Source organism: Taeniopygia guttata, chromosome Z (assembly GCF_048771995.1).
Source record: "Taeniopygia guttata chromosome Z, bTaeGut7.mat, whole genome shotgun sequence".
Classification (NCBI taxonomy): domain Eukaryota; kingdom Metazoa; phylum Chordata; class Aves; order Passeriformes; family Estrildidae; genus Taeniopygia; species Taeniopygia guttata.
Window position 1 is genome coordinate 3,173,980 of NC_133063.1, and position 27,332 is coordinate 3,201,311.

General features: G+C 29.1%; 1 protein-coding gene across 8 annotated transcripts in view; it reads left to right on the forward strand.

Moving 5' to 3' along the window:
- The window catches only part of LOC115491045 (transcription factor 4), a 160,744-nt gene that overhangs the window by 66,734 nt on the left and 66,678 nt on the right, over positions 1 to 27,332 (forward strand). For 7 of the 8 annotated variants that reach the window (XM_072922124.1, XM_072922122.1, XM_072922123.1 and 4 more), the window contains 4 exons: positions 1,423 to 1,537; positions 4,756 to 4,805; positions 22,425 to 22,527; positions 26,859 to 26,983. In XM_072922124.1, coding sequence (XP_072778225.1) covers positions 1,423 to 1,537; positions 4,756 to 4,805; positions 22,425 to 22,527; positions 26,859 to 26,983 — 393 coding nt within the window. The remainder of the gene's footprint in view (positions 1 to 1,422; positions 1,538 to 4,755; positions 4,806 to 22,424; positions 22,528 to 26,858; positions 26,984 to 27,332) is intronic. The other variant, XM_072922120.1, reaches the window with a different exon arrangement.

The window sequence follows — 27,332 nt, forward strand, 5'->3', positions numbered from 1 at the left end:
GGGATCGGATTTGGGATTTGGGATCAGGATTTGGGATCAGATTTGGGATTTGGGATCGGATTTGGGGTGAATTTTGGGGTCAGATTTGGGATCTGATTTGGGATTTGGGATCAGATTTGGGGTCGGATTTGGGATTTGGGATCAGATTTGGGATCGGATTTGGGATCAGATTTGGGATCGGATTTGGGATTAGGGATCAGGATTTGGGATCAGATTTAGGATCAGATTTTGGGATAATTTTTGGGGTGGGATTTGGGACATGTTTTGGGATCGGATTTGGGATCGGATTTGGGATTTGGGATCAGATTTGGGATCAGATTTGGGATTTGGGGTCAGATTTGGGGTGGGATTTGGGATAATTTTTGGGGTGGGATTTGGGATAAATTTTGGGATCGGATTTGGGATCTGATTTGGGATTTGGGATCGGATTTGGGATTTGGGATCAGGATTTGGGATCAGATTTGGGATTTGGGATCGGATTTGGGGTGAATTTTGGGGTCGGATTTGGGATCAGATTTGGGATTTGGGATCAGATTTGGGATCGGATTTGGGATCAGATTTGGGATCGGATTTGGGATCAGATTTAGGATCAGATTTTGGGATAATTTTTGGGGTGGGATTTGGGACATGTTTTGGATCGGATTTGGGGTCGGATTTGGGATTTGGGATAAGTTTTGGGGTCAGATTTGGGGTCGGATTTGGGATTTGGGGTCAGATTTGGGGTCAGATTTGGGATCAGATTTGGGATTTGGGATCGGATTTGGGATCGGATTTGGGGTCGGATTTGGGATTTGGGGTCGGATTTGGGGTAAGTTTTGGGGTGGGATTTGGAATCGGATTTGGGATTTGGGGTCAGATTTGGGGTTGGATTTGGGATTTGGGATCAGGATTTGGGGTAAATTTTGGGATCGGATTTGGGGTCATATTTGGGATTTGGGATCAGATTTGGGATTTGGGGTCGGATTTGGGGTTGGGATTTGGGGTAATTTTTGGGGTGGAATTTGGGGTGAATTTTGGGATCGGATTTGGGATCGGATTTGGGATCGGATTTGGGATTTGGGATCAGATTTGGGGTGGGATTTGGGATAATTTTTGGGGTCGGATTTGGGATCGGATTTGGGATAATTTTTGGGGTGGGATTTGGGATCAGATTTGGGATCAGATTTGGGATCTGATTTGGGATTTGGGGTCGGATTTGGGGTAATTTTTGGGGTGGGATTTGGGATCAGATTTGGGATTTGGGATCGGATTTGGGATTTGGGATCGGATTTGTGGTAATTTTTGGGGGGGGATTTGGGATGAGTTTTGGGGTCGGATTTTGGGATTTGGGATCTGATTTGGGATTTTGGATCAGGATTTGGGGTTGGAATTGGGATAAGTTTTGGGATTGGATTTGGGATCTGATTTGGGATTTTGGATCAGGATTTGGGGTTGGAATTGGCCAATCCCGGAGCGCTGTCCCCCACCAAGCCGAGCTCCCAGTTCTACCAGTACGGGACCAGCGCGCGCCGGAGACCCCTGCACGGATCCTCTGTGGGTGAGTGACCCCAAAATCCCAAAAATCCCATAAATCCCAAAAATCCCAAAAATCCCAAAACCCCAAAACCCCCCAGAATCCCAAAAACTCTCAAAAACCCCAAAAAACCCCCAAAATCCCATTAAAACTCAAAAATTTCATAAATCGTATAAATCTCCAAAAATCCCATAAATCCCAGCGAGCCCTAGACCCCAAAAAAACCCAAAAAATCCCCAAAAACCACAAAAATCCCATAAATCCCAAAAATCCCAAAAATCCTATAAATCCCACAAGTCCCAAAAAACCCCAAAACGCCAAAAATCCCATAAATCCCCATAAAATCCCATAAATCCCATAAATCCCAGTGAGCCCCAGACCCCTGCACGGATCTTCTGTGGGTGAGTGACCCCAAAAATCCCATAAATCCCAAAAATCCCCAAAATCCCAAAAATCCCAAAAATCCTATACATCCCCAAACCCCCCAAAATGCCAAAAATCCCAAAAATCCCATAAAAAACTCAAAAATCCCATAAATCCCAGTGAGCCCCAGACCCCTGCACGGATCCTCTGTGGGTGAGTGACCCCAAAATCCCATAAATCCCATAAATCCCAAAAATCCCAAAACCCCCCAAAACCCCAAAAACTCCCAAAAAAGCCAAAAATCCCATAAAATCCCAAAAATCCCATAAATCCCATAAATCCCATAAATCCCAGTGAGCCCTGCACAGATCTTCTGTGGGTGAGTGACCCCAAAATCCCAAAAATCCCATAAATCCCATAAATCTCAAAAATCCTATAAACCCCAGTGAGCCCCAAAACCCCCAAACCGCAAAAAAACCACAAAAATCCCAAAAATCCCATAAAAACCTCAAAAATCCCATAAATCCCATAAATCCCACTGAGCCCTGCACGGATCCTCTGTGGGTGAGTGACCCCAAAAATCCCATAAATCCCATAAATCTCATAAATCCCAAAAATCCCATAAATCCCAAAAAGCCCAAACCACTAAAACCGCCCAAAAACCCCAAAAAACCAAAAAATCCCAAAAATCCCATAAATCCCATAAATCCCATAAATCCCAGTGAGCCCCAAAACCCCCAAACCACCAAAAATCCCATAAAATCCCAAAAATCCCATAACCAACAAAACCCCCAAAAAACCCCAAAAAACCCATAAATCCCATAAATCCAAAAAAATCCCAAAAATCCTATAAATCCCAAAACCCCCAAAAACCCCAAAAATCCCAAAAGCCTCAAAAATACCCAAAAAACCACAAAAATCCCATAAATCCCATAAAATCCCATAAATCCCATAAATCCCACTGAGCCCTGCATGGATCTTCTGTGGGTGAGTGACCCCAAAATCCCAAAATCCCATAAACCCCAAAAATCCCAAAAATCCCAAAACCCCAAAACCCCCAAAAATGCCAAAAAATCCCAAAAATCCCAAAAATCCCATAAATCCCATAAATCCCCTAAATCCCATAAATCCATAAATCCCATAAATCCATAAATCCCAAAAATCCCATAAATCCAATGAATCCCATAAATCCCATAAATCCCATAAAATCCCATAAATCCCAAAAATCCCATAAATCCCAAAAATCCCATAAATCCCAAAACCCCCAAAAACCACAAAAAACCCCGAAAATCCCATAAAACCCCAAAAATCCCATAAATCCCATAAATCCCAAAAATCCCAAAAACCCAAACCCCCCCAGAATCCCAAAAACTCCCAAAAACCCAAAAAAACCCAAAAAAACCCCAAAAATCCCAAAAATGCCATAAATCCCATAAATCCCACTGAGCCCTGCACGGATCTTCTGTGGGTGAGTGACCCCAAAAATCCCATAAGTCCCATAAATCCCAAAAATCCCAAAAATCCCATAAATCCCATAAATCCCATAAATCCCATAAATCCCAAAACCCAAAAAAAACCCCAAAAAAATCCCAAAATTCCATAAATCCCATAAATCCCACTGAGCCCTGCACGGATCTTCTGTGGGTGAGTGACCCCAAAAACCCCAAAAATCCCAAAATTCCCATAAATCCCCAAAAATCCCAAAAATCCTATAAATCCCATAAATCCCAAAAATCCCAAACCCCCAAAAACGCCAAAAAAACCAAAAAACCACAAAAATCCCATAAAAACTCAAAAATCCCATAAATCCCATAAATCCCAAAAACCCCAAAAATCCCATAAATCCATAAGTCCCATAAATCCCAAAAATCCCAAAAACCCCGAAAACCCCGAAAATCCCAAAAAATCCTAAAAATCCCATAAAATCCCATTAACCTCAAAAATCCCAAAAATCCCATAAATCCCATAAATCCATAAATCCCAAAAATCCCAAAAATCCCAAAAATCCCATAAATCCCATAAATCCCATAAAAACTCAAAAATCCCAAAAATCCCATAAATCCCATAAATCCCAAAAACCCCATAAATCCATAAATCCCATAAATCCCATAAATCCCCAAATCCCATAAATCCCAAAAACCCCAAAAATCCCATAAACCCCAAAATCCCATAAATCCCATAAACCCCAAAATTCCATAAATCCCATAAACCCCAAAATTCCATAAATCCCATAAATCCCATAAATCCCATAAATCCCAAAAAACACAAAAATCCCAAAAACCCATAAATCCCAAAAACCCAAAAACCCCAAGAACCTCAAAAATCCCATAAATCCCAAAAATCCCATAAATCCCATAAATCCCAAAACCCCAAAAACCCCAAAACCCCAAAAAATCCCAAAAACCCCAAAATCCCAAAAACCCCATAAATCCCAAAAACCCCAAATCCCATAAATCCCATAAATCCCATAAATCCCATAAACCCCAAAACCCCAAAAATCCCAAAATCCCATAAATCCATAAATCCCATAAATCCCAAAAATCCCAAAATCCCAAAATCCCATAAATCCCATAAATCCCATAAATCCATAAATCCCCAAAACCCCAAAAAACCCCAAAAAATCCCAAAAAATCCCAAAAAATGCCATAAATCCCCATAATCCATAAATCCATAAATCCCATAAATCCCATAAATCCCATAAACCCCATAAATCCCATAAATCCATAAATCCCAAAAATCCCATAAATCCCATAAATCCCATAAATCCATAAATCCCATAACCCCAAAAACCCCAAAATCCCCAAAAACCCCAAAAACCCCAAAAACCCCAAAAACCCCAAAAATCCCAAAATTCCCATTTTTTCCCCCATTTTTTCCAGAAGTTCAGACAAAGAAAATCCGGAAAGTTCCTCCGGGACTTCCCTCGTCGGTAATTCGGGATTGGGGATTTTTGGGATTTTTATGGGATTTTTGGGGTTTTTGGGATTTTTGGGGTTTTTGGGATTTATGGGATTTATGGATTTATGGATTTATGGGATTTATGGATTTATGGGATTTATGGGATTTATGGGATTTATGGGATTTATGGATTTATGGGATTTTGGGATTTATGGGATTTATGGGATTTATGGGATTTATGGGATTTATTGGATTTATGGGATTTTGGGATTTTGGGATTTTTCACATTTTTAGGATTTTTCACATTTTTGGGATTTTTGGGGTTTTTGGGATTTATGCATTTATGGGATTTTTGGTTTTTTGGGTTTTTGGGATTTTTCGCATTTTTGGGATTTTGGGATTTTTCACATTTTTGGGATTTATGGGATTTTTCGCATTTTTGGGTTTTTGGGATTTTTGGGATTTTTGGGATTTTTCACATTTTTGGGATTTTTGGGATTTTGGGATTTTTGGGATTTTTCACATTTTTGAGTTTTTGGGATTTTTGGGGTTTTTGGGGTTTTGGGATTTTTTGCATTTTTGGGTTTTGGGATTTTTGGTTTTTTGGGGATTTTTTGCATTTTTGGGATTTTTGATTTTTTGGGATTTATGGGATTTATGGATTTATGGGATTTTTGGGATTTATGGAATTTTTATGGGATTTTCGCATTTTTGGGATTTTTTGATTTTTGGGATTTTTTGGTTTTTTGAATTTTCAGATTTTTGGCATTTTTTGGGATTTTTTTGATTTTTGGGATTTTTGGCATTTTTGGGATTTTATGGAATTTCCCCACGAGTTTTTGAGGGATGGATGCATGTGGCCTCATTTGCATATAATTTGAATATTGACCATGCCTCATTTGCATAACACCTGGATATGTGCTTTGCCTCATTTGCATATCAGTCTGCTATTGCTACACCCTCATTTGCATATCATTGGTATTGACACAGCCTCATTTACATATCATTCTGATATTGGCAGCACCTCATTTGCATATCATGCAGCTATTGGCACCACCTCATTTGCATATCATTCCGATATTGATACGGCCTAATTCACTTATTGTGATATTGATGCCGCCTCATTTGCATATCGTTCTGCTATCGATACAGCCTCATTTGAATAGCATTCAGCTATTGACACCGCCTCATTTGCATACCATTTTGATATCGATGTTGTCTCATTTGCATGGAATTCTGATATCAATACCGCCTCATTTGCATATCACATTGATACAATCTCATTTGCATATCATTCTGATATTGACACAGTTTCATTTGCATATAATTCTGCTATTGATACAGCCTCATTAGCATATCACTCTGGTATTGATAGACTCATTTGCATATCAACTGATATTGATGCAGTCTTATTTGCATATAATTCTGCTATCGATAGATTCTCATTTGCATATCATTCCGGTATTGATACAAATGAATTTGTATCTATTCTAGTAGTGATACCATCTAATTTGCATATCATTCTATTGATGGAGCCTCATTTGCATATCACTCATCTATTGATACAGTCTCATTTGCATATCAACTGATATCGACTCAGGTTCATTTGCATATAATTCTGCTATCGATACAGCCCCATTAGAATATCATTACAATGTTGATCCAGTTCATTTGCATATCACTGGTATCAATGTGGTCTCATTTGAATATCATTTTATTGATAGTGCCTCATTTGCATATCACTCAGCTATTGATAATGTCATTTGCATATCAACGGATATCGACTCAGTTTCATTTGCATATAATACTGCTATCGATACAGTCTCATTTGCATATTATCCCACTATTGATTGCACCTCATTTGCATATCATCCTGGTAATTAGTACACCTAATTTGCATATCCTTGGTATTGATCGTGCCTTATTTGCATATCATCCTGGTATTGATTGCACCTCATTTGCATATCATCCTGCCATTGATGCCACCTCATTTGCATATCACTGGTATTGATCACACCTCATTTGCATATCGTCCTGCTATTGAGTACACCTCATTTGCATATCACTGGTATTGATCGAACCTCATTTGCATATCTGCGATATTGATCGTGCCTCATTTGCATGATATTTTTAAATTTGTCGTGCCTCATTTGCATATAATCGTACCTCATTTACATATTGCTCCCATTGGGAAAGCGCCACCTTCCAGCCCCACATCTGCTCATTAGCATTAATTAATATTCATGAGCCCGTCCAAATTCAACAGGAAAATTTGGGGGAAATTTGGGAAAATTTGGGTTGGAAAATTCCCAAAATTTTGGAATTTTTTGGGGTTAAAATCTGAATTTTTGGGGCATTTTTTTGGGGCTTTTTTGGGGCATTTTTAGCTCAATTTTTGGGGTAAAAATCTGAATTTTTGGGGCTTTTTTTGGGTATTTTTGGGGCTATTTTGGGGTAAAAATGTGAAATTTTGGGGCTTTTTTTGGGATATTTTGGGGCTTTTTGGGGCATTTTTAGCTCAATTTTTGGGGTTAAAATCTGAATTTTTGGGGCTTTTTTGGGATTTTTTTGGGGCATTTTTAGCTGAATTTTTGGGGTTAAAATCTGAATTTTTGGGGCTTTTTTGGGGCATTTTTAGCTCAATTTTTGGGGTTAAAATCTGAATTTTTGGGGCTATTTTGGGGCATTTTTAGCTCAATTTTTGGGGTTAAAATGTGAATTTTTGGGGCTTTTTTGGGGCAGTTTTAGCTCAGTTTTTGGGGTTAAAATCTGAATTTTTGGGGCTTTTTTTTTGGATTTTTTGGGGTATTTTTGGGGCAGTTTTTGCTCAATTTTTGGGGTTAAAATCTGAATTTTTGGGGTTTTTTTTTGATTTTTTGGGGCTATTTTGGGGTTAAAATCTGAATTTTTGGGGCTTTTTTTTGGGATTTTTTTGGGGTATTTTTGGGGCATTTTTAGCTCAATTTTTGGGGTAAAAATCTGAATTTTTGGGGTAATTTTGGGGCAGTTTTAGCTCAATTTTTGGGGGTAAAAATCTGAATTCTTGGGGTAATTTTTGGGGTATTTTTGGGGCATTTTTAGCTCAATTTTTGGGGTTAAAATCTGAATTTTTGGGGTATTTTTGGGGCATTTTTAGCTCAATTTTTGGGGTAAAAATCTGAATTTTTGGGGTATTTTTGGGGCATTTTTAGCTCAATTTTTGGGGTTAAAATCTGAATTTTTGGGGTAATTTTTGGGCTATTTTGGGGCAGTTTTAGCTGAATTTTTGGGGTAAAAATCTGAAATTTTAGAGCTTTTTTTGGCTATTTTGGGGCATTTTTAGATCAATTTTTGGGGTTAAAATCTGAATTTTTGGGGTAATTTTTGGGCTATTTTGGGGCATTTTTAGCTCAATTTTTGGGGTTAAAATCTGAATTTTTGGGGCTTTTTTTAGGCAATTTTGGGGCTATTTTGGGGCATTTTTAGCTCAATTTTTGGGGTAAAAATCCGAATTTTTGGGGCTTTTTTTTTGTCTTTTTTGGGTTATTTTGGGGCATTTATAGCTCAATTTTTGGGGTAAAAATCTGAATTTTTGGGGCTTTTTTGGGGCTATTTTGGGGCTATTTTGGGGCAGTTTTAGGTCATTTTTTGGGGTTAAAATCTGAATTTTTGGGGTATTTTTGGGGCATTTTTAGCTCAATTTTTGGGGTAAAAATCTGAATTTTTGGGGCATTTTTTTGGGCTATTTTGGGGCTATTTTGGGGCATTTTTAGCTCAATTTTTGGGGTTAAAATCTGAATTTTTTGGGGTATTTTGGGGCATTTTTAGCTCAATTTTTGGGGTAAAAATATGATTTTTTTTGTAATTTTTGGGGCTATTTTGGGGCATTTTTAGCTGAATTTTTGGGGTTAAAATCTGAATTTTTGGGGCTATTTTGGGGCAGTTTTAGCTCAATTTTTGGGGTAAAATGTGAATTTTTGGGGCATTTTTGGGGTATTTTGGGGCAGTTTTAGCTCAAGTTTTGGGGTTAAAATCTGAATTTTTGGGGCATTTTTTTGGGGCTATTTTGGGGTTAAAATCTGAATTTTTGGGTTTTTTTTTTGATTTTTTGGGGCTATTTTGGGGTTAAAATCTGAATTTTTGGGGAATTTTTGGGCTATTTCGGGGCAGTTTTAGCTCAATTTTTTGGGGTAAAAATGAGAATTTTTGGGGCCTTTTTTGGGGTATTTTGGGGCACTTTTATCTTAATTTTTGGGGTAAAAATCCGAATTTTTGGGGCTTTTTTTGGGATTTTTTTATGGTATTTTTGGGGCATTTTTACCTCAATTTTTGGGGTCAAAATTCCCAAATTTTTGGTATTTTTGGGATCCCAAAATCACGAATTTTTCCCCTTTTTTTCCCGTTTTTTTTCTCGTCATTCCCGAAAAAAAACAATAATTGGGAGAATCACCAGAAGGGCTCCTTTGCATTTTTAATTTAGCAACTAACAGATGCATACATTTGCATATTAATGAGTTGCAGATGAAATCATGCATGCATAATTAGCGCCGAAGCCGAAACGAAGGAAACGAAGAAGGAAAAATATTCCCAAAAAAAAAATCAAAATATGGAAAATTTGGGATCCCCAAAAATGTTCCCAAAAAAAAAATTCAGGTTTGGGATTTTTGGGGGTTTTTTGGGGTTAAATTCACATTTTTTGGGATTTTTTTGGGTTTTTTAGGGGTTTAATTTCCATTTTTTGGGGATTTTTAAGGGATTTTTTAGGGATTTAATTCCCTTTTTTTGGGGGAATAATTCCCAATTTTTGGGGATTTTTGGGGATTTTTTGGGATTTAATTCTCATTTTTTAGGGATTTGATTCCTCTTTTTTGGAGGTTTTTTGGGGGTTTAATTCTTAATTTTTTTGGATTTTTTAGGGATTTTTTAGGGATTTAATTCCCAATTTTTAGAAATTTTTTTTGGGATTTTTTAGGGATTTAATTCTCAATTATTGGGATTTTTTAGGGATTTTTTTGGTATTTAATTCCCTTTTTTTTAGGATTTTTTAGGAATTAATTCCCATTTTTTAGGGATTTTTTAGGGATTTAATTCCCAATATTTGGGATATTTTAGGGATTTTTTAGGGTTTTAATTCCCATTTTTTGGGGATTTTTGGGGAATTAATTCCCAATTATTTGGGATTTTTTAGGGATTTTTTAGGGATTTAATTCACAATTATTGGGATTTTTTTTGGGATTTAATTCCCATTTATTAGGATTTTTTAGGGATTTTTTAGGGATTTAATTCCCATTTTTTTGGGAATTAATGCCCAATTTTTTGGGGATTTTTTTTGGGATTTAATTCCCATTTTGTGGGATTTTTGGGGGATTTTTTAGGGATTTAATTCCCAATTTATTGGGATTTTTTAGGGATTTTTTTAGGGCTTTATTCCCATTTTTTTTGGATTTTTTAGGGTTTTTTAGGGATTTAATTCCCATTTTTTGGGGGAATTAATTCCCAATTTTGGGGATTTTTAAGGGATTTTTTGGGAATTTATTCCCAATTTTTGGGATTTTTTTAGGGATTTTTTAGGGATTTAATTCCCAATTTTGGGGATTTTTTAGGGATTTTTTAGGGATTTTTTAGGGATTTTTTAGGGATTTTTTATGGATTTAATTCCCAATTATTGGGATTTTTTAGGGGTTTAATTCCCAATTTTTTGGGATTTATTTTGGGGACTTTTTGGGGTTTAATTCCCTTTTTTTTTGTGGATTTTTTTTGGGTTTGTTGGGGTTTAATTCCCATTTTTTGGGATTTTTTAGGGATTTTTTAGGGTTTTATTCCCATTTTTTTTGGGATTTTTTAGGGATTTTTTGGGGCTTTAATTCACATTTTTTTGGCATTTTTTTTTGGATTTTTTGGGGTTTAATTCCCATTTTTTTGGGGATTTTTTAGGGATTTCCATCCCAATTTTTTGGGCTTTTTTTGGGTATTTTTGGGGCAGTTTTAGCTCAATCTTTGGGGTTAAAATCTCAAATTTTGGGACTTTTTTGGGGCTATTTTGGGGCAGTTTTATCTTAATTTTTGGGGTAAAAATCTGAATTTTTAGGGCTTTTTTGGGATTTTTTGGGGGCTATTTTGGGGTTAATAATCTGAATTTTTGGGGCATTTTTTGGGATTTTTTGGGGCTATTTTGGGGTTAATAATCTGAATTTTTGGGGCATTTTTTGGGATTTTTGGGGCTATTTTGGGGCAGTTTTAACTCAATTTTTTGGGGTAAAAATCCGAATTTTTGGGGCTTTTTTTTTTTTACTATTTTGGGGCAGTTTTATCTCAATTTTTTGGGGTAAAAATCTGAATTTTTGGGGCATTTTTTTGGGATAATAAAGCCAAAAATAAGTCGCGCTCGCCACCTGCAGGAAGGAGGAAAAAATACAGCAAAATTTGGGAAAAAAAGAAACTTAATTAATTATTCCCAATTTTCCTAATTAAAAAAAAAGTAATTAAAAAAATCCCAAAATTCTCATGAGATTTATATAAAAATTTGGGGTTTTTTCCCATTTATTCCAATTTTTTCCCCATTTTTTTTTCATTTTTTTCCCAATTTTTTTCCCTTTTTTTTTCCATTTTTATCCCCATTTTTTCCCCAAAATTTTCCCAATTTTTTCCCAATTTATTCCAAATTTTTTTCCAATTTTCCCCCATTTTTTTCCATTTTTTCCCATTTTTTCCCAATTTTTTCCCCATTTTCCCCCCAATTTTTTCCCAATTTTCCCCCATTTTTTCCCATTTTTTTTCCCAATTTTCCCCCAAATTTTTCTAATTTATTCCAAATTTTTCCCAAATTTTTTCAATTTTTCCCCAATTTTTCCCCCATTTTTTTTCCCAATTTATCCCAAATTTTTCCAAAATTTTTCCAAAATTTTCCCCAATTTATTCCCAATTTATTCCCAATTTTTTCCCCATTTTTTTCCAATTTATTCCAAATTTTCCCCCAATTTTTCCCTTTTTTTCTCCAATTTTCCCCCAATTTTTTGTCCCAATTGTTGCCAATTTTTCCCATTTTTTTCCCCAAATTTTTCCCAATTTTTCCCCAATTTTTTCCCATTTTTTCCCCCAATTTTTTCCCAATTTTTTCCATTTTTCCCCATTTTTTCCCATTTTTTTTCCCAATTTTTTTCCCATTTTATTCCCAATTTATTCCCAATTTTTCCCCAATTTTTCCCCAATTTATTCAAAATTTTTCCCCATTTTTTCCCATTTATTCCCCATTTTTTTCCCAATTTTTTTCCCCATTTTTTCCCCATTTTTTCCCAATTTTTTCCCAATTTTTTCCCATTTTTTTCACATTTTTCCCCATTTTTCCCCAATTTTTTCCCACTTTGGGGATGAATTTTTGTATCCGGATCAATCAACTGATCAATTAATCAATCAATCAATACCTGGGGGCTCCAAGGGTCGGGATTTTGGGATTTTTCCAATAATCAATAATCAATAATCAATAATCGAAAACCAATAATCAATAAGCAACAATCAATAATCAATTAATTAATCAATTAATCAGTGATGGGTATTGGAAAGGAAGAAATCAATAAATCGGTATCGGCAATAAGGGAATCAATCTAGACATAAAGGAATCAATAATCAATCAATCAATATTGGCGATAAGGGAATCAATAAAGAAATAAAGCAATAAATCAATAATCAATCAATATTGGCGATAAGGGGATCAATGAAGAAATAAAGGATTCAATCAATAATCAATCAATCAATCAATCAGTATTGGTAATGAAGGAATCAATACAAAAATAAAGGAATCAATCAATAATCGATCAATACTGGTAAGAGAATCAATAAAGAAATAAAGCAATCAATAATCAATCAATATTGATGATAAGGAAATAAATAAATAATCAATCAATCAATATTGGTGATACAGGAATCAATAAATAATCAATCAATCAATATGGGTGATAAGGAAATCAATAAAAAAGTAATCAATTAATTAATCAATATTGGTAATGAGGAAATAAGTTAATAAATAACGGGATCAATCAATCAATTGATCAATCAGTCAAGGTTAGATATTGGAAATGAATCAAGTAATCAATATTGGGCATGGGAGGGAAATCAATCAATCAATCAATCAATCAATCAATCAATCAATCAATCAATCAATCAATCAATTAATTCTGGGTGTTAGAGCTAAAGAAATCAATCAATCAATCAATCAATCAATCAATCAATCAATCCTGGACATTGGAGCTAAGAAAACCAATCAATCAATCAATATTGGAAAATAGAACTCAATCAATCAATCAATCAATCAATCCTGGATATGATAACTAAAGCAATCCATCAATCAATCAGTCAATATTGGATATTAGAACTAAACAAATCAATCAATCAATCAATCAATTAATCAATCCTGGATATTGGAGCCAAGGAAATCAGTCAATCAATCGATCATTCAATCAATCAATCAATCAATCAATCAATCCTGGATATTGGAGCTAAAGAAATCAATCAATCAATCGATCATTCAATCAATCAATCAATCAATCAATCAATCAATCCTGGATATTGGAGCTAAGGAAATCAATCAATCAATCAATCAATCAATCAATCAATCAATCCTGGATGTTTGAGCTAAGGAAATCAATCAATCTAATCAATCAATTAATCAATCAGTCCTGAATATTGGAGCTAAGGAAATCAATCAATCAGTCGATCAATCAATCAATTAATCAATCCTGGGTATTAGAAATAAACAAATCAATCAATCATTTAATCAATCAATCAATATTGGATATTAGAATTAAACAAATCAATCAATCAATCGATCAATCCTGGGTATTAGAAATAAACAAATCAATCAATCAATATTGGATAATAAAATGTAAGAAATGAATTGATCAATCAATCAATTGATCATTATTGGATATTAGAAGTAAATCGATCAATCAATCAATGTTGGATGGTAGAAATAAAGAAATCAATCAATCAATCAATCAATCAGTCAATATTGGATATTAGAAATAAATCAATTAATCAGTATTGGATATTAGAACTAAAAAAATGGATTAATCAATCAATCGATCAATCAATCACTATTGGATATTAAAAATCAATCAATCAATCAATATTGGATTTTAGAACTAAAGAAATTGATCAATTAATCGATCGATTGATCAATATTGGATATTAGAAATAAATAAAGAAAATAAATAAATTGAATTAATTCTAATTTGCATATCATGAATATATTAAATGTATTTTATAAATAGGGAAATAGATTAAATAAATTAAATAAATTGGAATAGTAATAATCGGTATTTATTGATTATTTATTATTAATCAATTATAGATTGTAAATAAATGGATAAATCAATAAATACAGAAATGAATGAAGAAATAAATATATAATATATCAATATATGATTATTTATATATAATTAGTATTGTTAATATAGAATTAATATAATTAATAATGATTATATCATTAATAATATAATATAATAATATAATTATTAAAATAATAGTAATAATAATAATGTGATAATAATGTGATAATAATAATAATAATAATAATAATAATAATAATAATAATAATAATAATAATAATAATAATAATAATAATAATATAGGAATAATCATAATATAATGAATAATCAATTTGGTATTATCATTATTATTATTATTATTATTATTATTATTATTATTATTATTACTATTACTATTACTATTATTATTATTATTACTATTACTATTACTATTATTACTATTACTATTATTATTACTATTAATGAAATATATGAAATAAATCGAATAAATCAAATTAATAAACCTATATTAAATTCATGTAATCAATATATTAAATGTATATTATATATGGAATATTATAAATAAATTAAATAAATTGAATTAATAAAAATAAAAATAATATATTTATTATATATGATATATAAAATATAAGAAATAGAATTATTAAAGAAATGAAATAAATCAAATTCATAACTATTAACTGATGTTCATATAATTAATATATTAAACGTATATTATATATGAAATATTATAAATAAATTGAATTAATATTAATAAAAATAATATCTTAATTATATACGATATATAAAATGTAAAAATTGAATTAATAAATAAATAAAATCAAATTATTAATTATTTACTGATGGTTATATAATTAATATATTAAATATCTATTAGACATTAAATATATGAAATAAATCAAATACATGGAATTAATATTAATAAAAAGAATATATTAATAATATATTATATATGAAATATAATAAATATTGATATTAAATAATTTAAATAAATCAAATTAATAGTAATAATATACTTATATTCATATAATCAATATAATAAATATATATTATATATGAAATATTTGAAATAAATCAAATAAATCAAATAAATGGAATTAATATTAATAAAAAGAATATATTAATTATATATGATATATGAAATATATTAAATATTGATATTAAATAAATCAAATAAATCAAATTAGTAATAACAATATATTTATATAATCAATATAATAAATGTATATTATATATGGAATATATTAAATAAATGAAATAAATGGAATTAATATTAATAAAAATAATATATTAATTATATATTATATATGCAATATATTAAATATCGATATTAAATAAATAAAATAAATCCAATTAATAATTATTGATCGATGTTCCAATATAATGAATAAATGGAATCGATATTTTGTATTAATGACATTAAATAAATGAAATCAATAGGATTGCAATTAATAACTAATAAAAATATCGATTAATTCATTATTAAATTTTTATTAAATTTAATATTAAATTAATTTTTATTAAATTTAATAAACTAAATATCGTGATGAAGTAAATCAAATTAATCATATTATTCATCATTTAGATCTGCTAATGAAATAAATATATTAAAATTAATAATTTAATTAAATTAATAAATTTAATTAAGATTAAATAGATGAAATATAAAGATTAAATAAATATAATTCATTGAATTAATATTAATTTATTCTAATTTCTTGTCAGAATATATTTAAATATCATGAATAATAAATTAATTAAAATATATATAGTTATGATTTATCATTAATTAAATTATAATTTAATTATAAATTAAAAATAATTTATGAAATATATTTAGTAGGTTAAATAAATGAAATAAATTTCATTTAAATATATATTTATATTTAATACATATAATATATACATATAATATATATTAATTTAAATAAAAATATATAATTAATATACATTAATAAATATCCATGAAATAAATGACACGTTTAATAATAAAATAAAATTATTATTTAATTATTTTATGGAATTATTCTGTTTTTTTAATAAAAATATTCCATTAAATGGAATTAGCATTTAATCGATTAAATATTTATTAATTAAATATATTTACATGAATAAATAGATTTATAATTAAAGTTAATTCAAGTAAATTAAAATAAATTAAAATAATACATTAAATTACATTAAATTATTAACAATAATAAATAATAATTATTAATTATAACTAATAATTAATAATATACACTATAATATATATTATAATTATATAATACGATATTGTGAATATATTAATATATTATAAATAAAATAAAGGTATTTAATAATTATTAAATCTTTTTGTTCCATTTTATTAATAAATTCATTACGTTATATATATTTAATAGGTTTAATTAATAATAAATCGATTTATTCAAATAAATATATTGACTATAACTAATCAATATTTAATCTATTCATTCTGTTAAATGTATTGAATGTAATTAATCAATAATAAATCGATTTATTTTGTTAAATATATGGAATATTATTAATCAATAATAAATCGATTTATTCGGTAATTTTATGGAATATAATGAATCAATAATAAATCGATTTATTAGATTAAATGTATTGAATATAGATAATCAATAACAATCGATTTATTCTATTTAATATATGGAATATTATTAATAATAAATCGATTTATTCTATTTAATATATGGAATATTATTAATCAATAATTAATCGATTTATTCGATTAAATATATTGAATATAACCAATCAATATTTAATATATTCGTCCTATTAAATGTATTGAATATAATTAATCAATAATAAATCGATTTATTCGATTAAATAGATGGAATCAAATTAATCAATAATTAATCAATTTATTCGATTAAATAGATTGAATTAAATTAATCAATAATTAGTTCATTTAACAGATTTAATCAATATTTAACACATTAATTCTATTTAATATATTCAATCTATTTAATCAATATTTAATCGATTGATTACATTCAATACATTTAATATATGTATTTAATAATTAATATCGGTTCGATATCGATTAAAGGTCGATTAATTGATTGGAATTAATTAATTACTTAAATTTAATTAAATTATTAATAAATCCCGATAATAAATCACTGTAATTTGAATATGTGAAATATTGATTAGAATTATTGATTAAATATCGATTATCGATCAATAATTTGATTTCACATTTATTGATAAGGAATGAATTGATTAATTGAGTGAATTAATTAAATATTAATGGTTAATTAATCCCGATAATAAATCATTGATACAATCCGAATATATCGAATATTAATAAAATTATTGATTAAATATCGATAAATCATCGATATTCTGAATCTCCATTTATTGAGAGAAAATTATTGATTAATTAATTTAATTGAATTCAAATTAATGAGTCACAAATCCCGATAAGAAATCAATGAGCAGAATTTTCATAGATCAATTAATTATTGATTAAATGTAGATTAAATATTGATTATCAATAATATTTATTAATATCAATTAATAAATCCCATTAATTGATAGGAATTAATTAATAAACGTAATTAAATTCATATTATTTAATAATAAATCCCGATAATAAACAAATAACAGAATTTTCATATATCCAATAATTATTGATTAAATATCGATTAAATATTGATAATCAATAATAGCAATTAATATCAATGAATGAATCCCATTAATTGATAGGAATTAATTAATAAACTTAATTAAATTCACATTAATGAGTAATTAATAATGATAATAAACAAATAATAGAATTTTAAATTATCAAATAATTATTGATTAAATCTTGATTAAAAATCGATTAAAGATCAATACATTAAATTCACATTCATGATCAGGAATTAATCGATTAATTAATGACATTCATTAAATATTAATAGGATTTAATCCCGCTAAGAAATCAATAAACACAATTTTAGTCAATTGATTGGACTTATTGATTAAATATCGATTAAATATCGATAATCAATAATAATAAATTAATACCAATGTATGAATCCCATTAATTGATAGGAATTAATTGATTAATAAACTTAATTAAATTCAAATTAATGAGTCACAAATCCCGATAATAAACAAATAACAGAATTTTCATTTATCCAATAATTATTGATTAAATATCAATTAAATATCGATTATTAATAACATCTAATAATATCAATTAATGAATCCATTTAATTGATAGGAATTAATTGATTAATAAACTTAATTAAATTCATATTAATGAGTAATAAATCCTATTAATAAACAAATATCAGAATTTTCATAAATCAAATAATTATTAATTAAATATCGATTAAAAATCGATTAAAGATCAATACATTGATTTCACATTCGTGGTTAGGAATTAATCGATTAATTAATTACAATCATTATATATTAATTGGATTAAATCCCGCTAAGAAATCAATAAACACAATTTTAGTTGATTGATTTGAATTATTGATTAAATATCGATTAAATATCGATAATCAATAATATCTATTAATCAATTAATGAATGCCATTAATTGATAGAAATGATTTGATTAATAAACCTTATTAAATTCATATTAATGATTAATAAATCCCAATAATAAACAAATAACAGAATTTTCATCTATCAAATATTTCTTGATTAAATATCGATTAAATATTGATAATCAATAATATCTATTAATCAATGAATGAATGCCATTAATTGATAGAAATGAATTGATTAATAAACTTAATTAAATTCATATTAATAATTAATAAATCCCGATAATAAACAAATAACAGAATTTTCATATTCCAATAATTAATGATTAAATATCGATTAAATATTGATAATCAATAATAGCAATTAATATCAATGAATGAATCCCATTAAATGATAGGAATTAATTGATTAATAAACTTAAATTAATTAATAATAATGAGTAATAAATCCTATTAATAAACAAATATCAGAATTTTCATATATCAAATAATTATTGATTAAATATCGATTAAAAATCGATTAAAGATCAATACATTAATTTCACATTAATGGTCAGGAATTAATCGATTAATTAATTACATTCATTAAATATTAATTGGATTAAATCGCCCTAAGAAATCAATAAACACAATTTTAGTCGATTGATTTGACTTATTGATTAAATATCGATTAAATATCGATAATCAATAATATCTATTGATACCAATGAATGAATCCCATTAATTGATAGGAATTAATTAATAAACTTAATTAAATTCAAATTAATGAGTCACAAATCCCGATAATAAATTAATGAACATAATTTTCGTTTATTGCATATTTATTCCAATTATTGATTAAATATCGATTAAATGCCAATAACCTGAATTTCCGTTTGTTGATAGGGATTGATTGATTAATTAATTGATTAACCAATCCCGATGATCAATCAATTCACACGATTTTAATTTATTATAATTAAAATTAGTCGAATGATTGATTAGATATTGATTCAATATCGATAATTTGATTTCACAATATTAATTAAATATTTTGTTAAATAATTAAAATATTAATTAATAATAATTAATTAAAATTAAAATTAAGCCCCGATAATGAATCAATGGACGCAATTTGATGTAAATTAAATATCGATTCTAATTATTGATTAAATATTGATTAAATATCGAGAAATATATTTTTTATTCATTGATAGGAATTAATTGATTAATTTAATTTAATTGAAATTCATGAGTTTAAATGCATTGATTATAAAGAATAATTCTATTAATTAATAATATTTTTAATAAAGAATAGTTATTAGTATTAATAAATGAAAGAAAATGAATAGAATAAATAAAATAAATAAATTAATAAATTAAACAAATTAATAACTAAAATAAATTAAAATAATATAAATACAATAAAATACTAATAATAGTTATATTGATTAATTATATATTAATATATAATATTATCTATTTATAGATTAATTATATATTAATAAAATTAATTAGATATAATTATATTATTATTTATTAGGTATTAATAGATAATAATAGATTAATAGATATAATTAGTATATAATTAATATAGAATTAATAATTAATATAAAATTAATCATTAATATTAGCATTAATATAGAATTAATAATTAACTTTATAATTAATATAGAATTAATAATTAATATTATAATTTTGTATTATGTAGTATTTGTATATAATCAATATATAATTAATAATTAATACATAATTAAGAGTTAATATTATCAATAATATGTAATTAATAGGAAACTTTTTAATAAAAATATCATTATTAATTAATATTATAATTAATTTTATTAATTAATTTATTATATAGTAATTACAGACAGAATTATTGATTAAATATCAATTAAACCAATTGATTAATCCACTATTTATTAATTATTAAGCATCGATGGTGGCTATTGATTAATGCAATAAGGAATCAATTTAATTTGCATATTAATTAATCGGGGATCAGTTGAATCGATGGAATTAATTTTCTATCGGTATTGGCAGTTTATTGATTAATAATTCCAACGCTGATAAATCAATTCATAAAAGGGGAATAAAATAGGGAAAAAAATGGGGAAAAAAAGGAAAATTTGGGAATTTTTTTGGGATAAATTTCGGAATTTTGGGGATAAAAAATTCCGAATTTTTGGGTTAAAATTGAGATTTTTGGGTTAAAAATTCAAATTTTTTTTTTATAAAATTGGGATTTTTTGGGATAAATTTGGGAATTTTTTGGATAAAAAATTGGGATTTTCGGAATAAAATTGGGAATTTTTTGGGTTAAAATGGGGAATTTTTCGGGCTAAAAATTCAGGATTTTTGGTCTAAAAATTCAGATTTTTTTGTGTTAAAATTGGGATTTTTTGAGGATGAAAATTCAGATTTTTTGGGGATAAAAATTCAGATTTTTTTGGGCTAAAATTTCCAATTTTTGGGGGATAAAATTCTAATTTTTTGGGGCTAAATCAGGAATTTTTGGGGTTAATTTTGGGATTTTTTTGGGTTAAAATTGGGATTTTTGGGGGCTGAAAATTCAGATTTTTGGGCAAAAAATTCAGATTTTTTGAGCTAAAAATTCAGATTTTTTGGGGATAAAATTCCAATTTTTTTTCGATAATTCGAGGAATTTTTGGGTCTAATTTTGGGAATTTTTGGGCTAAAAATTCAGATTTTTTTGGGGCTAAAAATTCAGATTTTTTTGGCTAAAAATACCAATTTTTTTGGGCTAAAAATTCCTATTTTTAGGGCTAAAATTCAGATTTTTTTGGGCTAAAATTCAGATTTTTTTGGCTAAAAATTCCAATATTTTTTGCTAAAAATTCAGATTTTTGGGCTAAAAGTTCCTATTTTTTGGGCTAAAAATTCTGATTTTTTGGGGATAAAATTCCAATTTTTTTTTGATAATTCGAGGAATTTTTGGGGCTAATTCGGGGAATTTTTTGGGTTAAAAATGGGATTTTTTGGGGGGATAAAATTCGGATTTTTTGGGCTAAAAATTCAGATTTTTTTGGCTAAAATTGGTATTTTTGGGGGATAAAAATTCAGATTTTTTTTGGCTAAAATTTCCAACTTTTGGGGATAAAATTCCAATTTTTTTTTTTTAAATTCGAGGAATTTTTGGGGCTAATTTTGGGAATTTTTGGGGCTAACTTTGGGATTTTTTGGGGATAAAAATTCAGATTTTTGGGGCTAAAAATTCAGATTTTGGGCTGAAAATTCAGATTTTTTGGGCAAAAAAATCCAATTTTTTGGGGCTAAAATTCCAATCTTTTTTGGATAATTCGAGGAATTTTTGGGGCTAATTTTGGGAATTTTTGGGGCTAATTTTGGGAATTTTTGGGGCTAATTTTGGGATTTTTTTGGGATAAATTCAGGAATTTTGGGATAAATTTGGGATTTTTTGGGGGATAAATTTGGGATTTTTTGGGGATGAAATTTGGATTTTTGGGGGCTAAAATTCAGATTTTTTTGGGATAAAATTGGGATTTTTTGAGGATAAAAATTCAGATTTTTTTTTGTTAAAATTGGGATTTTTTGGGGTAAAAATTGGGATTTTTTGGGGATAAAATTGGGAATTTTTGGGGAAAAAAATTCTGATTTTTTGGGATAAAAATTCAGATTTTTTTGGGTTAAAATTGGGATTTTTTGGGGTAAAAATTGGGATTTTTGGGTTAAAATTGGGAATTTTTGGGGATAAAAATTCAGATTTTTTGAGCTAAAAATTCAGATTTTTTGGGCATAAAATTCCATTTTTTTGGAGCTAATTTTGGGAATTTTTGAGGCTAATTTGGGGAATTTTTTGGGATAAAATTAAGGAATTTTGGGCATTTTTTTCCTTAGGTTTACGCCCCCTCCGCCTCCACGGCCGAATTCAACCGCGACTCTCCGGGATTTCCACCCAAAGGCGCCGCCGGAACTTTCCCCACCTCCTTCTTCATGCAAGGTATGGAAATTCCCAAAAAAAATTCCCAAAAAATTTTATGGAATTTTATCCCCAAAAAATTCAGAGTTTTTACCCCAAAAATCGCGAAGTTTGGGGTCAAAAATGGCAAAAAAATTGGATTTTTTGCGTTAATTTTCGAGAAAAAATCAGATTTTTTTGTGGAATTTTTGGTGAAAATTTGGGATGAAAATTCCCAAAAAATTCCCAAAAATTTCTCAAAATTTGGGACAAAAATCCGCAAAAAAATCCGAATTTTGGGACAAAAATCGCGAAAAAACCAAATTTTGGGACCAAAATTCCCCAAAAATTCCGAATTTTTGGATTAAAACCCCCCAAAACTTCCCAAAATTTTTGGAGAAAAAAATCTCCAAAAATTCCCAAATTTTTGGGACAAAAATCCCAAAAAATTCCAAATTTTAGGTCAAAAATCCCAAAAAAATCTGAATTTTGGGACCAAATTTCCCAAAAAATTCAAAATTTTGGGATCAAAATTCCCCAAAAATTCCCAAAATTTTTGGAGCAAAAAATCCCAAAAATTCCCAAATTTTGGGTCAAAAATTCTGAAAAAAATTTGAATTTTGGGACCAAAAGTCCCAAAAATTTAAAATTCCAGGAAAATTCCCAAATTTTGTTTCCCCACCTCCTTCTTCATGCAGGGTATGGAAATTCCCAAAAAAATTCCCAAAAAATTCCCAAAATATTCCCAAAAAATTTAATGGAATTTTATAAAAAAAAAAAGGGGTTTTTACCCCAAAAATCGTGAAGTTTGGGGTCAAAAATGGCAAAAAAAATTGAATTTTTTGCGCAAATTTAGGCGAAAAAGTCGGAATTTTGGACGGAATTTTCAGTGAAAGTTTGGGATGAAAATTCCCAAAAAATTCCCAAATTTTTTGGAAAAAATCCCCAAAGAAATCCGAATTTTGGGTCAAAAATTGCAAAAAAATCTAAATTTAGGGACCAAATTTACGGGAAAATTCCAAATTTTTGAAGTAAAAATCCCCAAAAATTCCCAAAATTTTTGGAGAAAAAAACCAAAAAAATTCCCAAATTTTGGGTCAAAAATCCAAAAAAATTTGGAATTTTGGGTCAAAAATCACGAAAAAATCCAAATTTTGGGACCAAAATCCCAAAAAAATCAAAATTTTAGGATTAAAATTCCCCGAACATTCCCCAAATTTTTGGAGAAAAAATCCCAAAAAATTCCCAAATTTTTAAGTCAAAATCCCAAAAAAATCTGAATTTTGGGACCAAATTTCCCAAAAAATTCAAAATTCCAGGAAAATTCCCAAATTTTTTTTCCCCACCTCCTTCTTCATGCAAGGTATGGAAATTCCCCAAAAAAATTCCCAAAAAATTCCCAAAAAATTCCCAAAAAATTTTATGGAATTTTATTCCAAAAAAATCCGGAGTTTTTACCCCAAAAATGGCAAAAAAATCGGATTTTTTGCATTAATTTTCAAGAAAAAATCTGATTTTTGGTGGAATTTTTAGTGAAAATTACGGATGAAAATTCCAAAAAAATTCCCAAATTTTTGGGAGAAAAAATCCCCAAAAAATTCCCAATTTTGGGTCAAAAATCCGTAAAAAATTCAAATTTTGAGACCAAATTTCCTGAAAAATTCAAAATTTTGGGATTAAAATTCCCCAAAAATTTCCAAAATTTTTGGAGCACAAAACCCCAAAAATTCCCAAATTTTAGGGACAAAATTCTGGAAAAAATCCAAATTTTGGGACAAATATAGCAAAAAAATCCAAATTTTGGGACCAAATTTCCCAAAAATTTCAAAATGTTGGGATCAAAATTCCCCGAAAATTCCCAAAATTTTTGGAGAAAAAAACCAAAAAAATTTCCGAATTTTTGGGATAAAAATCCTCAAAAAATCTAAATTTTGGGACAAATTTCCTGAAAAATTCAAAATTTTGGGATCAAAATTCCCAAAAATTTCAGAATTTCAGGAAAATTCCCAAATTTTGTTTCCCCACCTCCTTTTTCATGCAAGGTATGGAAATTCCCAAAAAAAATTCCCAAAATATTCCCAAAAAATTTATCCCAAAAAAATTTGGGGTTTTTACCCCAAAAATCGCGAAGTTTGGGGTCAAAAATGGCAAAAAAATCAGATTTTTTTGGTTAATTTTGGCAAAAAAATCGGAATTTTTTTGTGGAATTTTTGGTTAAAATTTGGGATGAAAATTCAAAAAAAGTTCCCAAATTTTTGGGAGAAAAATCCCAAAAAAATTCAAATTTTGGGAAAAAATCACGGAAAAATCCAAATTTTGGGACCGAATTTCCCCAAAAATTCAAGATTTTAGGATTAAAATTCCCAAAAATTCCCAAAATGTTTGGAGCAAAAAATCCCCAAATAATTCCCAAATTTGTGGGTCAAAAATCCCAAAAAATTCCAAATTTTGGGACAAAAATCGCGAAAAAATCCAAATTTTGGGACCAAATTTCCTTAAAAATTCAAAATTTTAGGATTAAAATGCCCCAAAAATTCCCAAAATATTTGGAGAAAAAAAACCCCAAAAATTCCCAAATTTTGGGACAAAAATCCTCAAAAAATTGAAAATTTGCGACCAAAATTCCCAAAAATTTTTAAATTCCAGGAAAATCCACAAATTTTCTTTCCCCACCTCCTTCTTCATGCAAGGTAATGAAATTCCCAAAAAAATTCCCAAAAAATTCCCAAAATTTGGGACAAAAAAATCCAATTTTTTGGGATCAAATATTCCAGAAAATCCAAAATTTTCGGATCAAACATCCTAAAAAATCCCAAATTTTAGTGGCAAAAATCCTAGAAAATCCCAAAGTTTTGGACCAAAAATCCCCCCAAAACCCCAAATTTTGAGACCAAATTTCCAGGAAAATTCCCAAATTTTGGCAACAAAAAATCCCAAATTTTGCTCTCAAAACCCCCCCCAAAAAAATCCAAATTTTGGTGTCAAATTTCCTGAAAAAATCCAAATTTTGGGCTCAAAAATCCCAGAAAATCCCAAATTTTGGCAACAAAAAATCCAGAAAATTCCAAATTTTGGGCTCAAAAATCCTAAAAATATTCCAAATTCTGGTCGCAAAATTCCCAAATTTTGGGACCAAAAATCCAAAAAAAATCCCAAATTTTTTTGTCAAACTTCCTGGAAGATCCCAAATTTTGGGCTCAAAAATCCCAGAAAAACCCAAATTGTGGGACCAAAAAGCCCCAAAAATTCTCAAAATTTGGGGCAAAAATCCACAAAAAAACCCAAATTTTGAGACCAATTTTCCAGGAAAATTCGCAAATTTTGGGGCCAAAATTTCACAAAACCCCCCCAAATTTTGGATCAATTTTCCTAAAAAAATCGAAATTTTGGCACCGAAATTCCACGAAAATTTCCAAATTTTGGGGCCAAAACTCCACAAAATTCCAAATTTTGGGTTCAAAAATCTGCAAAATTCCCAAATTTTGGGACCAAAAATCTCCAAATTTTTGCTCCAAAAATCCCAGGAAATCCCAAATTTTGGGACCAAATTTCCAGAAAAATTCCCTAATTTTGGTGCGAAAAATCCCAAATTTTGGCCTCAAAAACCCCCAAAAAATTCCAAATTTTGGGGCCAAAAATCCCAGACAGTCCCAAATTTTAGGACCAAAAATCCGAAAAAAATTCCCAAATTTTGAGGCCAAAACTTCACAAAATTCCCATATTTTGGTGTTAAATTCCCAAATTTTTGGACAAAAATTCCTGAAAAAAATCCAAATTTTAGGGCCAAATATTCCCAAATTTTGGGGCCAAAAATCCCCAGAAAATCCCAAATTTTTGGATCAAAAATCCCCAAATATTCCAAATTTTGGGACCAAAAATTCTCAACTTTTGTTGGCCAAAATCCTCAAAAATCCCAAATTTTGGGAGCAAAATTCCTAAATTTTGGGCCAAAAAGCCAAAAAATTCCAAATTTTGGGACCAAAAAGTCCCAATTTTTGGGATCAAAAATTCAAGAAAAGCCCAAATTTTTGGATCAAAAATCCCCAAAAATCCCAAATTTTGGGTCCAAAAATTCCCAAATTTTGCTGTCAAATTTCCTGAAAAAATCAAAAATAATCCCAAATTTTGGTGGCAAAAATCCCCCAATATTCCCAAATTTTCGGACCAAAAATTCCCAAATTTTGCTCTCAAAAACCCCCAAAAAAATTCAAAATTTCGCACCAAAAACCCCTGAAAAAATCACATTTTTCCCCCTAAAAACCCCCATAAAAACCCCAATTTTTACCCGAAATTCCCAATTTTTTCGGCAAAATTCCCGATTTTTTTTTTCGTTTCAGAATTCCGGGATAAAATTCCCAAATTTTCTCTTTCAGACGGTCACCACGGCAACGATCCCTGGAGCGGCCAAGCGGCGTTTTCGGGAATGTTGGGAAATTCTTCCCATTCCCATTTGGGACAATCCGGCACTTACTGCAGTCTCCACCCCCACGAGAGGCTGGTGAGAATTCCCAAAAAAAATCCCAAAATTCCTAAAATTCCCAAAAAAAAAATATTCCTGAAAAATTCCCATTTTTTTTTGGGAAAAAAATCCCATTTTTTTGGCTTTTTTCCCAAAAAAAATCCGATTTTTTTTGCATTTTTTGTGATTTTTTTTTCCCATCTTTTCCACAATTTTATTCCAAATTTTTCCCAAAAAAATCCAAATTTTTCCCAAAAATTCCTCAAAAATTTCCCCAAAAAATTCCCAAAAATACCCCAAAAAAATCCCAAAAAATCTGATTTTTTCCTAAAAAAATCCCAATTTTTTCTAATTTTACCGCATTTTTTCCCCATTTTATTCCGATGTT